Source organism: Chanodichthys erythropterus, chromosome 23 (genome assembly GCF_024489055.1).
Source record: "Chanodichthys erythropterus isolate Z2021 chromosome 23, ASM2448905v1, whole genome shotgun sequence".
Classification (NCBI taxonomy): Eukaryota; Metazoa; Chordata; class Actinopteri; order Cypriniformes; family Xenocyprididae; genus Chanodichthys; species Chanodichthys erythropterus.
In genome coordinates, this window is record NC_090243.1 from 2,122,121 (window position 1) to 2,137,451 (window position 15,331).

The following is a 15,331-nucleotide window of genomic DNA, read 5'->3' on the forward strand; positions in this document are numbered from 1 at the left end:
TACCAATTTATCATCATTTAAACGCCACAGCCTACTTCTTGCTGACCATGTCAATCCCTTTATGACCACAGTGTACCAATCTTCTGGTGGCTTCCAGCAGGATAACACACAATGTCGCAAAGCTTAAATCATCATGACAATGAGTTCACTATACTCAAATGGCCTCCACAGTCACCAGATCTCAATCCAATAGAGCATCTTTGGGATGTGGTGCAACAGGAGATTCGCATCATGGATGTGCAGCCGACAAATCTGCAGCAACTGCGTAATGCTCTCATGTCAATATGGACTAAAATCTCTGAGGAATGTTTCCAGCACCTTGCTGAATTTTTGCCACAAATAATTAAGGGAGTTCTGAAGGCAAAAGCGGATCCAGCCTGGTACTAGCAAGGTGTACCTAATAAAGTGGCTCAAACTTTTACTTGATTATAATTGCATGTCATTTTTGAGTTGCCATTTTAAAAGCCTACAAATTTCTGTAGAAAGTATTGCATAAGTGGTTATTATATGACAAACAAATGTAGGTAAATGCACTCTTGTAGAGAGATTTAGCCCAGGGCTGTCATTCATCTGTCATTCAACATTGTTTATGATGCTAAATACACCTATTACCACACTTCATCTATAGATCAGATACATTAGTGAACAACTTCTGGAGCTGACAGTGGCACAACAAACAGTATCGACGGTGGTCTTCACCTGTTCTCGTAGTCTTTCTTGATGGCCCATGATTGCGGAGGCATGGTGTGGGTACTTCTGCTTCAGATGTTCTAAAAAGGCCTCTCGTTTTTTGTCCATATCTGAGGGCTGCATGGCCAGGATCTCCCGTGAGCTGCGCGCTCCGCCCACAGTGTGTCTACGTGGAGCCCCTGCCCGGGCGGATTTGGGCTCGCAGCGGAAACCAGGGCTGTTAGCGGAGACAACCTGCTGTTTACGGGTCAGGTGTTCGGCGTCTTCACTGGAAGTCACCTTTAGATTACCCTTCAGAGGCTCTGGGGAAAAAGAGATGAAATGAAATAATTAGCTAAATATATTAGAATTTTTTTCTTGTGGACCTTCACATATGGGTGTTACGTACGTACACACACAGGCTAAATAAACTTTCACAGATGTCAAACAGATTATTCTCAGATGGACTGTTGTCAGGACAGGATGGCATGATTTATTAAATAAAGCTGGCAGGTTGATCATCCACAAGGTAAAGTTTCCAAAAGCCAAAAGAAGCAAACATGTCCTAACAAAGCTAACTGTGCACAGCACGCTAGCACTGAACGTTTACTCATATCAAATGTGACACACACCCACAAGACACGTACATTAAAATATCATTTGAAACAGTTAAATGGAGATACACTTTCTTAGAGGTGATTAAAATGTAATGCTAAAATAACACAAGCACATTCAGTCATATTTAGTGTTTTTACAGAGTCATGGCCACTAGAAGAATTGTAGAAGTGCAGAAGAGAAAAGACGGTGTCAGCAAAACTACTGTTGGGAATGACCTGCCTCTCTGATGTATTGCCCTCCTTTGTGAAACTGGCACACAGATGTTTGTACCTAACATGGCCATTTTTTTCTCAATAATGGGTACTTACACTGATTTTGAGATATGGCCCCAAGAGATTGGGGAGAAACAGTAGGCTAATGTTCACTCTCGCAAAGCGCTCCTGTTGTACACTATAAAAGCCCATCAAAAGGAGAATAAATATCTGAAATTGCCAAGTCAACACCTTGTTTATGTGGCACTTCATACAATACAGATTGTATCAAAGCAGCTTTTCAGTGGAAAATAATGAACAATGATGCAAACAGAATTCAATTCTGCTGTAATGCAGCTCCAAAAAGCTTCACCTGAAGTCAGATCAGTGTTGATTAAGTTAAGTTCAATAACTGTTTAAAGTTAATCAATTATTAAATGAGTTCAATTCAGCTATAAGTAGGTCTACAGAAGAAGATAGTTTGGTTATTCACTTCGAATCACTTCAATGCTGATTCAGTTCAGTTCAATAACTGTGTTGATTTTGCAAAATTAGTCAATTATGAAACAAAGTCAAATCAACTATGGCCCTGTTTACACCTGGTATTAAGATGTGTTCCCTTTCCTGTCGACGCTATGCCATGGTTCCCATAACGTCATATGATGTAGTGTCTTGTTCCCTTATTCAGGGAACCAGGGTTACACAAGTACACACGTTTTGCTCGATCGATTGGATCGCAAGTAGGCGAGGGAGGCACATTCCTATTTACACCAGGTGTATTTTTTATACTTCTGTCCTGATTTCTTCAAGGGGAGGGTCTATGGAGCAAAATAAGTTTGTATGTACATATGAAGGCACCCGGAGACGACAGAAAAACATACGGAGAACAGCTTTCGTTTCTGCTCTGACAGCCGCGAGACCATGGCAAATGCGTGTTAGAAATCAGGAATGGTGAGAGAACATTGTGCTTGGTACATTTTTAGTCTTAGTCTTAGTTTTAGACTTGGGTCTTCAGCCGACTAAGTTTAAATCCTGTCTTGCTAGCGCGCTTCCCAAAATTTTTACTCATTAGGTCATTAGGCGGAGAGTAGGTGGTATTTTGGTGTCTTTTATGCGTTTCTCTTGAAGTGGTTGAAAGTGGCTTTCGTTTTAGACCCCGTTTACACCTGTATTTAGCATTGTCCACTTGTGATCCGATCGAGCAAAACGCATCTTAATACCACATGTAAACGGGGCCTATAAAGCAGCTCTGCAGAAAAAAAAAAAAAAATCATCCAGCTCAATTCACTTCAAGTTTTGTTCTCATCCAATAGTGCCAATAGTTAAATCAATAATATTACCGAATATTAAGTTCAAGAGTGTAAGGCTGAGAAATCCTGAAACCCATCCTCCTCCCCCGTACCCCTAGTGTCACATGACAGCAATCTATCAGGTCTATTTATAACTGCTAAGCTATATACACACACACACACTTGTACACACAATCTCAAAGTAAGTCAACAAGAAAATCAAGAAATCCTGTCCCATACAGCAAACATTCAACCCTGTCATTGCAACCTTGTTTTATCACGTCTACATCCAGTCACGCAGCCCTTACCTTCCCCAGACAAGTCTGTCCTATTCTCTTCTCCAAGTTCTGCCATGCTCTCCAATACAATGACCATATAGACACTGAATTTGAGAGTCTGTCTGTAGAGAGCAGCTGTTGGCCAGATTCCACAGCCTTTCACATGAGTGAAAGACGCTTTAGCAGTTGACTTTAATGGAGTCTGGATTACTCTCAACACTCGTGATCAACTCTAGAAACTTGTCAATTGAAAACACCCCGCTGCATGCTGAGTGCGGGAGTCTGTGTGTGTGTGTGTCCTCATTCCCAGACCTAAAAAGGTGACGGTGACGTTAACGTTCCCATGTAAAGCTTAGCGAGGGGCCCTCGCCAACAGGTGCTAGATCCTTACTTCCTGTCTCCTTCTCTGAATTGCTTTTTTATTATAATTTTCTCTCAATATGTTAAGCTTCTTGTCTATATTTTCTGCCATGTACTGCCACTTTTCACAAATGAACTACAAAATAAAGTAAGAACATATTTTTTTCAACAAAAGGTCAGTGAAAGGAAGTGCTTAACACTTTAGTTAAAATAGTGTCAGGAAGTTAAACTAAATGGTCTACGACATCTTAGGTGTTTTTTTTTATTATTTTTTTTTTTATTTATAAACCTTTTTTTTAGGTTTGCAACCCTGTTACCAAAATGTGATCAGCTGAATCTGGTTTTGTGTGATTGTGTAATTTCTAGAAATAGACATTAAATAAACATAACAATTAAATAAAATATATTAACATGGTTACATGTTTAGGCTAAATTATGTTATTAATCATTACAGAATAAGTAATATGACATCAAATGTTGGTTACAAGTTATTTAAAAACTTTAATTCATAAAATATTTCTCATTAATCATAGGAAAATATGGTTTGATTATTTTTCTAAAAAATAACTTTGGCGACAGGGTTGAATAGTTACAGATCACAGATTTTTCATGTGTTTAAAAACATCCACTTTTCGTGCTATGATAATTTTGTTACATATAACGGTTCATCTAACATTTGCATTATTTCTTTATTTAAAGAAATTTGGATTTGTGCCCTTATTGGTTTAAAAGCGCAACGGGTTGTACCCTTGTATCCAATTCAATGTGCTTCCTGTTGCTGCCTCTAAAAGTCAAATACTACTGTTTTGAAGAACATTTCTTTCCTGACACAGTATGTCTAATGTGAAGTGATTGTGAGAGAACTGTAATCCTCCAACAGCTGAATGGGGGCGGCTGCTCCACAGTAAGTAAATTACTCAATGAAGGGTATTTTAAAATGTTTCAAATATCTTCTATAATCCTATTCAAGCCTGTCATTTCATCAAAGAGACATAAGAATATTTGTGTCTGTGAATGCATAAACTGAGTAATTCATAATAGTTCAGTCAGCTCAGACAGACAGATCTAAAAGCTAATTCATAACACATGGAAAGGAAAGAACCTCTTGTACACTCTTGTAAGTCTTGCATTGTTGTTTTTTTGTTAACTAAACACTATTCCTTATGTCAGGGTAGACCCCATGTTTTATTTAACAGACCTATGTGAAACAGATGTACAGTTTGTTCAATAGGTTGTACTATTATTTTAAATATATATGAATGGAAGAGCATTTATGCAGGATGGCATTTGATCTTTATTCTCTCTCAACATATATTTAGATTTTTGTTCACATCATTTTAAGTTTTAAGGCCATTTGTATTTACATGTTGCTACTTGCTAGCATGTTTTAGAATCTTGCTAAGCATTGTTAGCATGTAGCTAGTACAGTGTTGATAGAATGCCTTAGCATGTTGCTAGATAAAGAGTGACTTTACTTTAGTTGGAGTCTTGGCCCATTTTGAGCAGTCCATCAATGTAAGTCTAAGGGGAATTTTGACCTCTTTGGAAGTCTGCTACTGGAATTCAGAGCACTTAGAAAAGAAACAGTAAAATGAGTCAGACAAGCCTAAAGGTTAATGCCAAGTTTGGTGGATTTAGCTCAAAAGCTTAGGAAAGAAGAAAATGCAACAATTAAATTTAGCCTGAGATGCTACAATGCAATTTATAAACACTTAATCATAAATAGTGTATTCTAAATAGGTACTCTCCTAGTCGTCCTTCGATTTCCCACGAACTGACCAAACCAGCCATAATAAATCCTCAGAGCCAGCCATAATCAACATTAGCACCTCTCATGCTTACCAAAGCACCAGTGACCTTCTGCAATATGTTGATTAAGCTCTTTCTCATCACACATATTCCCAACTGCTTACTTTCTCCAAACCACAAGCCTAAACAGCACAATTCTCATCTCCCAAACCACACAGTACTCCTCTTCCGATTAAAAAAAAAACTCACACTGAACAATGCTGAGGAAGTTTAACCACATCCCTCTCTCTTTCCCCTGTAAAAACACTCTTTATTTCTCTTCCAGTCTTCTTCACCTCCTGTAACTTGCAATTCCTGGTCACAAGACACAATGGCCTGGCAATCGGCTGTAACCCGAACAGGGCTTGTGTCTTTAGTAAGGAGATGTGTGTGTATCCCGGTGCGTTTGGGGTCATGGGTGTAGGGTTGTGCTCAGTAATGGATTTATGGAGGAATGTGTATCTGTGCTCCCACTCATAAACTTTCATCTCCTCTCTTCTAAAAACAATGTACATCTCTCTCCATCCCTCTCCCTCTCTTTCTGGTTGGACAGTGCTCTTTTGTGTGGCTGGGGATATTGCATTACTGAAGATAGTTACTGACTAAGGGGTGATAGTGTCATTTAATAAGATAAATGAATCTAACACACAATTTTACATCACACACACACCAAACTTCCTCATAATACACATAATACACTTCCTCACGCCTCACAAAAGTAAAATCCACATAATTTGATCATCCTACTATTCAAAAGTATGTTTAATAAGCCAAACCAAGCTCATGTCGACTTGTAAAATTGTAAAGCCTCACAGAAAACTTTTTGCATTTTTAGATTTTCAAAAAACATAATTTGGTAAGATTTATAAGCTGTTTTCCTCAGGGGGAACAAATAAAAGTTGTAAACCTCACAACGTAGGGTTTACCAGGACCACACACACATACATACACACACACAATTCTTTACAGATTGTTTACTTTCTATAAACCTCTAATAAGCACATTTAAGATCCTTCAAACCCTGAGGCATTCTGGGTGATGGATTCCAACTGTCAATCACTGTCACATTTAGGATGAGTTTCAGGGGTAGGGTGGCAAGAAGTACTCCTCGTCTTCTTTTACTTGAATAATTAACTTTAATCGGATAATGAAAGCATAAAAACAAGATAGTGTGATATGGGTGTGACTTTGCCTCTTCTTCTCTGATCACAACGGCAGCATGTTCAGGTAACTAGACTGATAAACCCTTAAGACAATACAAAGAATTCACAAAGCCTTCAGGCAGAATCTGTTTTTATCTCCTTCATCAAGTTGTAATCCAGTTTAAATCTGACTCGCTCTGTTCAAACACATTCTCATAGATGATCTCGTTCCCTCAGAAAGCAGCAAGCCAGGCAGGAGACACTGACAAATTCCCTGAGAAATTAAGACAAATTGGTAAATATGATCAAAGATGACTGTAAAAATAAATCTGCATTGTTTATCCTTTTGATCTTTAATTCATAAAATTAGCAAAAGTCTAACCTTTCATTGAAGAAAAAGAATTGAAAGTGGGGGGAAATCACATTATGAAATAAATGTTTATCTACAAAACACGTTGGCCACAATTATTGGCACCCTTTTATTCAATAATTTTTGCAACCTCCTTTTGCCGAGAAAACAGCTCTCACTCTTTTTCTATAATGCCTGATGAGTTTGGAGAACACCTGACAAGAGATCAGAGATCATTCCTTCATGCAGAATCTCTCCAGATCCTTCAGATTCCAGTGCCATGTTAGTGCTTCTTCTCTTCAGTTAACTCCATTCATTTTCTTTAGGGTTCAGGTCAGGGGACTGAGATGGCCATGGCAGAAGCTTCATTTTGGGCTCATTGACCCATTTTTGTGTTGGTTTTAATGTTTGTTTTGGATTATTGTCCTAATGGAAGATCCAACCATGGCCCATTGTTGGATTTCTAGCAGAAGCGGTCAGGTTTTGAATTTTTATCTGTTGGTATTTGATAGAATCCATGATACGATATATCTGAACAAGATGTCTAGGACCTCCAGCAGAAAAATAGGCGCACAACATTAAAGATCCAGCAGTATATTTAACCGTGGGCATGGGGCACTTTTTATCCATGTGTGCACCAAACCCATCTGGTGGGTTTGCTGCCAAAAAGCTCTTTTTTTAATTGTTATCTGACCATAGACCATTTGAAGTTCCAGTCTTGACTGACAACTGAATATGCTGGAGATTGTTTCTGGATGAGAGCAGAGGATTTTTCTTGAAACCCTCCCGAACAACTTGTGGTGATGTAGGTGCTGTTTGATAATTTTTTTAGGCTTTCTGAGACTCAAGACTCAACTAATCTCTGCAATTCTCCAACTGTGATCCTTGGAGAGTCTTTGTCCACTCAAACTTTCCTCCTCACTTCACATTAGGACGATTTAGACACACGTCCTCTTCCAGGCAGATTTGTAACATCTTTAGTTGATTGGAACTTCTCAATTGTTGCCCTGATGGTGGAAATGGGGATTTTCAGTGCTTTAGCTATTTTTTTTACAGCCACTTTCTATTTTGTGAAGCTCAACAATCTTTTGCTGCACATCAGAACTATATTGTTTGGTTTTACTCATTGTGAGGAATGTTTAAGAGAATTTGGCCTTTGTGTTTCCTCATGTTTATACTTCCGCGGAACAGGAAGTCTCGGCTGGACAATTTCATGTTCATGATCACCCTGGTGTGCTAAAAAAATGTAAATATGAATGGGAATATACTTCAGAGATATTTTACTCATAAAATATTCTAGGGGTGCCAATAATTGTGGCCAAAGTGTTTTGGAGAAAAAGTTTTATTTCATAATCTGATTTTCCCCCCACTTTCAATTCTTTTCCTTCAATGAAATGTTAGATTTTTGCTAATTTTATGAATTACAGATCAAAAGGATAAACAATTCAGATTTATTTTTACAGTCATTTTTGATCATATTTACCAAGGGTGCCAATAATTCTGACCACCACTGTATAGTCTATCTCACCTTTATTCATAAATACATACAAATAAACTCAACAGACAGGGATCAACTTCAGGGCTTTATTGAAAAACAACAGAACGGAGAGTACTGAACAGTGATAAATGGAGGCAGTGCAGATGAATAATAATACAGTCTTTGCAGATGAGGGTGATAATACAGAGGATACAACTGGAAATACTGGAACAAGGATGACTGGAAGTTGAGCAGACTAGTGAAAAGTATGATGATAGCAACACAGAATAACAGGTAAATTCCACACACAGAGAGTCTGTTGCAATTTAACCACAATCGAGTCCAGACAATGAGTGAATGTGAGTTGATCAATACTCTGGTGAGAGTAACCAGAGTAATGATCAGAAACACCTGTCACCAATCACCTGTGTACATATATGTAACGGAGGCCAGCTAGTAAGAGCTGTGTGAGTAAACCTCACTCCCCTGGCCTCAGGCATGCTGGAGACTGCGGTCTTTAGCATTCTTGTTAGCGTGCTGGAGACCCGGGTTCGAAGCCCGCACAAAGCGGCCGAGTGGGACTTGAGGGATTGCATTGGTGCTGTGCCGTGTCCTGATATATATTGATGCTGTGATGAGACAGACTAAATCTAGAAGAACTGTGGCAACATCTCCAAGATGCTAGAAGAAACCTACCTGTAAAGCTACAGTACTGTGAAAAGCTTTAGGCATTAGTGTAAAAATGCTGTAAAGTGAGAATTCTTTTAAAAAATAACATCATAAATAGATTTTATTTAGCACTTAACTTTTATTAACTAAATTAAATCAATATTTGGTGTGACCACCCTTTGCGTTTAAAACAGCTTTTGTCCAGGTACACTTGCACATAGTTTTCCAGGTAGCTTTACAGGTCGGTTTCTTCACGTGTCTTGGAGACATTGCCACAGTTCTTCTGCATTTAGTCTGTCTCAGTTTTTTCTGTTTTTCTGTTTCTTCATGTAATCACAGACAGGCTCAGACAGACCGGATGTTGTCAGACTCTTTGTACATACAAAAATCTTATTACAATTTTATTACAGTTATTATTACTTATTACTATTATAATTAAGGATTATTACAATTAAAGGTGAAATATGTAGGATTTTCTCTAGAAAATTCTCTAGATGTCTATTCAAAACAAAGGCGTAGCTTGATAACAGCAAGTTTGAGCACGGAATCTTAGGACATGTGGTCTTCACCTCACATCAGTTAAAAAGAATCAGGATTGGACTTGGGAAGAAATCATCTTCATGGATGCGATTATTAAAGGATTAGTCCACTTTTAAATAAATGGTCACACTTTATATTAAGTGGCTTTAACTATTATGTACTTACATCAAAAAACAAGTACAATGTACTTATTGGGTTCATATTGAATTGCAAAACACATTTTCAGCTATTGAGGTGGGATACAGGCAAGGTTAGGGAAAGCTTTGGTGGTATGGGTAGGTTTAAGGGTAGGGGTAAGGGTTAAGGGATGGGTCAACAGTGTAATTATAAGTGTAATTACAGAAATTAATTACAGATGTAATTACATGCAGGTGTTTTTAAAATATAAGTACAATGTAAAAACATGTATGTACACAATAAGTGCATTGTATCAAATGATTAATTTAAATGTAAGTACATAGTAGTTAAGGCCACTTAATATAAAGTGGGTCCAAATAAATAAATTTCCTGATAATTTACTCACCCCCATGTCATCCAAGATGTCCATATCTTTCTTTCTTCAGTCAAAAAAAAATTAAGGTTTTTAATGAAAACATTCCAGGATTTTTTTTCCATATAGTAGACTTCAATGGACACCAAACAGTTGAAGGTCAAAATTTGTTTCATTGCAGCTTCAAACTGTTCTACTCAATCCCAGACAAGAAATAAGGGTCTTATCTAGAGAAACCATCACTCATTTTCTAAAAAAAAAAAAAAAAAATACAAATTTTATACATTTTAACCATTAAGCTAGCTCTCTTCTTCTCTATTTGAATTCCAGCAGTGTAGACACTGCTAAGTGTATTACTGCCCTCCTCGATCATAGTTTGAACTAAATTGTCATAAACAATATGCTAGTTCAATAGTATATAACAATAAGTTATAGTTCAAACTTTGACCTGTGGAGGGCAGTAATACGCTTAGTAGTGTCTACACTGCTGGAATTCAAATAGAGAAGAAGAGAGCTAGTTCAAGATGAGCATTTATGGTTAAAACGTATATAATTTTAAATTTTTTTGAGAAAATGAGTGATGGTTTCTCTAGATAAGACCCTTATTTCTCGTCTGGGATCGTGTAGAACGTTTTGAATCTGCAATGAAACTGTAATTTTGACCTTCAACCATTTGGTGCCCATCGAAGTCCACTATATGGAGAAAAATCCTGGAATGTTTTCATGGGGGTGAGTAAATTATCAGGAAAATTTTGTTTAAAATTGAACTAATCCTTTAATGTTACTGTAGAATAAGGCAAAACAGGACCGAGTGTTGTGGGAATGAGGATGCTGGAGCGATTGTTAATGAGAGAAGAATACAACACGCCTCGCGAGCAGCGGAACTTTTATTATGCCGCAGTCACCGGTGCTGCTTCCGCTTTTCCGGTCATGAGTATGAGGTAACACAGCTCTGTTTAACATATTAGATACATTTGAGTGTGTTGAAAATGTTATTATAACATTACTCTGTGCATTCACTCGGTGGCTGCTATGAGACAGTTGTTGCACACTGCAGTAAGATAGATCGATTTTAGAATATCATATTAAATGCTGGATGGCTTGTGTTGATAAATGGCATGCAATTCATTTAAAAACGTATTGTATGATGGAGAAAATTCTGTATTACTGTTACTAAAAATAAAGCTGCATCTGATTATGCTATGTTAGCTACTAATAGTGTTTTTCTCTGAGGCATGGTAAAGCATGGTACTCGCAAAAAAAAAAAAAAAAAACTAAACGTGTTGAGCTATATAACAATAATTAGTTTTCTGTCTATAAATATATCAAAACAGTTGTTCCCTTGTCTATTAAAACATGTAATATATTAAAGCGTCTTTGGTGTTTCCATGGTTTCTACAAAATAAAAATAAAAATTTGTGAGGAATGATACGGTTATAACGCAATTCACAGGCAACTCCTCACACGTCCCGGAGCCTTGGTTAAAATAGCAATTTTCAAACGATTTACAAATAGTTGGAAATATAGTTGTAATTACGTAAGTGAACAAAATCAAAATTCTTACGTATTACACCTTTAATGGCAAAAGGAATGTTTGGAAATGTAAACTGGTATTTCCTACTGATACACTATAGGAAAAGATATAGATAACTGGCTTAAAACCATTTTTTATGAATAAAGTATAGCTAGACTGATTTATTGGCAATTGTGGATTATTTGCTTTCATTAAATTGCACTATACAGTGCATTATAACAGCCATCAGCTCTATCGTTTAACCACTTTGAGCATGAAGTATGCAGTAAAAGAAAGCAGATGTTTTTCCTGCTGAAAGTTTACTATCTACAGACCTTTTCACATACACACACATTTATAGGTGTCTGTAAAACAGGTGTGGAGTCAAGAAAGTGTGTTACTGTTTTAGTTCCTGCATGTGTGCAGGTGAGTGTCCTGATTTATTTAATAAGAGCTTTCTACTGTAAATAAAGAACTTTGTGATGCTGTAATGGTGCAACAACACAGCCTGGTAAAATGTTTGCCTCTCTCACAGGAAGAGTTCAACTTTCAGCCTCCAGTATCTGTTTACAGTGGAAGTGATCTTTTGATCTGCAAGCAGAAGAGTAGAACCGGATAACAGTCTCAGAGTTCAGTCTGCCTTCCATTATCTAACTATCCATCCATCCATCCATCCATTGCAGTAAACTGTTTACATGGCATAATTCAGTATTATTTGGGAAGTGGCCATAAGAGAGAACTCTATTACAAAGTGAAACACACTAACTGATACTGATAAGTGACAGTGTATTCTGAATAGTTTTTGTTCTAAATTATGATTATACATTTTTTGTACTAGTTTTAGGGTTTTGTTTCCATATGTGTATTACATGACAGTTTGAGTATGTGAGTTACCGCGCAGTTGGCCATGACTGACCCTTCCCCTTATTAAAGTGAATAAAGGAGCTCTCGGCTGTGTGTTTGTCTCCGTGTCAACGGTCGCCCTGCCAACAGAGGGGCTTGCGGCACCATGAAGAGAAAAGATGAGGGAGCCGCCTGTGAACAGCTGCTCATGCACACATACACATACACCAGCCCTAGCTGTGAGAATTGCATCTTGATTATATTTGGCAGAATGAACTCATGGATCATTCCTCACACAGCTGGAGAAGAGACATCCGAAGGTGTGTGCGTTTGTATGTGTGTGAGAGAGACAGAAAAAGAGAAAGAGACAGATGAAATGAATAAGATAAAGTGGGATGCGGTACATCATGGGCATTCTGTATAGTATAGGAAGCAGCCAAAGTCATTCTGTCTGTCTATCTGTTGAGATTTAACAGGAGTCTGTCCTGGCAGGGATACAGCTGTCTGTCTGACCAGAGATATAGACAATAAGGCACTGAATACAGTCTGGTGAACACAGACACACACACACCAGTCAGACAGATTCTTCATTCTGTTCATGGGCTTTGCCAAATTACAATTTATGTTTTAATAAAACAGTGCTGAAATGGCTTTATTAAAATGTGATTAGAATCCTTTCGCTGCTCTAAAGCAAGATAAGCACCTTCAAATGTCAGTGCTCTTATTCAGACATGACTGCACCTCAGAGTCTCACTCTCTTCATTCTGTCTCACCCATTAAACTTAAACTGGTACTGTCACGCTTGAACACATCTTAATGTGTAGGTAAATGCTGTGGGTCTCAGAAGCTGCTTTAGACAAACTACACACTTTTACTATAGAATAACGTACAATATACAATTTGTGGTGATTTGAACATGCCATATAAAAATAATGGTAAAAGGTATGGAATTTTAAAATAATTATGCTGAAGATGATTGTAATGTAATATGTTCAGTGCTATTTGTTGGTTGATTGAATGCATAAATACAATATATATATATATATATATATATATATATATATATATATATATATATATATATATATATATATATATATATATATATATATATATATATATATATATATATATATATATATATATATATATATATATAAATGAATAAATAAAAATATTATTATTAAAAGGGGACCTATTATGCCCCTTTTCACAAGATGTAATATAAGTCTCTGGTGTTCCCAGAATGTGTCTGTGAAGTTTCATCTCAAAATACCTCACAGATAATTTATTATAGCTTGTCAAATTTGGGTGTGAACAAAAACATGCCGTTTTTGTGTGTGTCCCTTTAAATGCAAATGAGCTGCTCCGCTTTCCAAAAGAGGGCGGAGCTTTAACAGCTTGCGCTTCGGTTGCTCAACAACAACAAAGCTGGAGAATCTCACGCAGCCAAAATGAAGACTGTCAGTAACGGTGTTCAGCCTTACATTATTCAAAATGGAGTCGGACACAGACGGAGAGACTCAGGAAGAAGTTACAACTTATAAAAACAAAATGTCAGTGCAGTGGGTGGAAACATGCAGATTAAGGGGTGGTAATATTATAATAAGATCCCCTTCCTTCCTTGCTTTTTCAAAAAGGCTTACCAAAACAAAGTGACTGGGTTGTCCTTTTTTCACATTTTTTGGGTTGCTAGATGCACCGGGGACCCTATTATAGCACTTAAACGTGCTATAAACTTAAATATGTCCCCTTTAATGCATTTCCTTCAGATGGGATAAATTACAACACGATTTTTCTTTAAGAATAATAAATAATAAAATAAAATTCCAGAGACTGACAATGAAACTTAATATACAGTGCCCCGGGCACTGTATAATTTAGTTGTACATAAAAGAGCAGTGTGAACATTCTTCAAAACATCTGCTTTGTGAAGATAGAAAGTCATACAGGTCATAAGTCATGGGGTGAGTAAGTGATGACTGAATTGGCCCATAGCACTGCTCACACTGTCACACCTTCATCACACCCCTGGCTCGAAAGTGACCTTTAAAGTATGTGCTCTTTCCTAGATAAACTGAAAGAACAAAGCAAAAGGGTAGAAGTCTGCAGAATTTGGGAGTTATCGCAACATGACACAATATGGTCAAGGGGTAAAGCAACAGGGGGCAAACTCAGTGTGCTTTAAAAGTTTATATAGTGTAGAAACACACATAAAACTCGCAAATCCCACATCATTATTCATCTCAGAAATCAAGTAATTTGTCATTAACATCTGGCCAAAAATGAAAACATATCAAAGTCTCCCTGTCATTTCCTCAATGTGTACACAAAGTTTTTCCAGCTTGGATTACTGCAGCTTACAGAAACTGTTTCCCACACAGAGCAGCACTACAGACCCCAACACACTGATATCGTCCAAGACAGCGGTCAGAAACCCTTAAACACACTCCAAGAAAGAATATACCAGCTTTTAACAGGCATGACTAATGACTAAATAAATCAGTGAAAAAGTGAGTGTGGCTTTATGTGACTAAGGAAACACATATATAGTCTGTACAAGTACTTAAAAAATAAAAATGCATGGATGTCACTGTTCATTTTATAATTTACACCTGACAAACTTTTCAATTGAAAAGTGCATTGTTTATTGAAAATGTATTTAATGACACTGATACATTTCATGTGTGCCTGAAGTGTTCAAATACTTTTTGAGGCCACTGCACTTTTACTCTTGTTACAACTCTGGCGCCCTCAAGTGTTTATAAGTTTTACAACATGCACATGCATCTGGCAAAGTGATTTCTTTAGATGTCACATCAACATTTCTTCCAGCTTTGCAGAGACACTCATAAACTATTGAACTATATCATAAACGGTTGAAAAAGACAGTTGATGAGAACTTTGATGCATCTATTCCACAGTATTATGCAGAGAAAAAATGGCAGTAAAACTTATAATGGCAGTATTACATTTATGTCCCGGCCAGAGGTAGATCAAGCTGGGAAAAACTGGTTTAGGGTATAAAATATCGCATTATGGAAAAAGGAAGGGAAAGATACAAAAGGAAAGGTAAGCAGTGAGGTTAAAAAGATGGGATGCAAGAAGGATGGAG

General features: G+C 37.2%; 1 protein-coding gene across 7 annotated transcripts in view; it reads right to left on the bottom strand.

Annotated features, from left to right (window-relative positions):
• The window catches only part of si:ch211-285f17.1 (sickle tail protein homolog), a 176,234-nt gene that overhangs the window by 70,431 nt on the left and 90,472 nt on the right, over positions 1-15,331 (bottom strand). For 6 of the 7 annotated variants that reach the window (XM_067378546.1, XM_067378545.1, XM_067378543.1 and 3 more), the window contains exon 2: positions 700-992. In XM_067378546.1, coding sequence (XP_067234647.1) covers positions 700-992 — 293 coding nt within the window. Of the gene's footprint in view, positions 1-699; positions 993-5,247; positions 5,318-15,331 lie in introns of those variants that run through there. The other variant, XM_067378547.1, reaches the window with a different exon arrangement.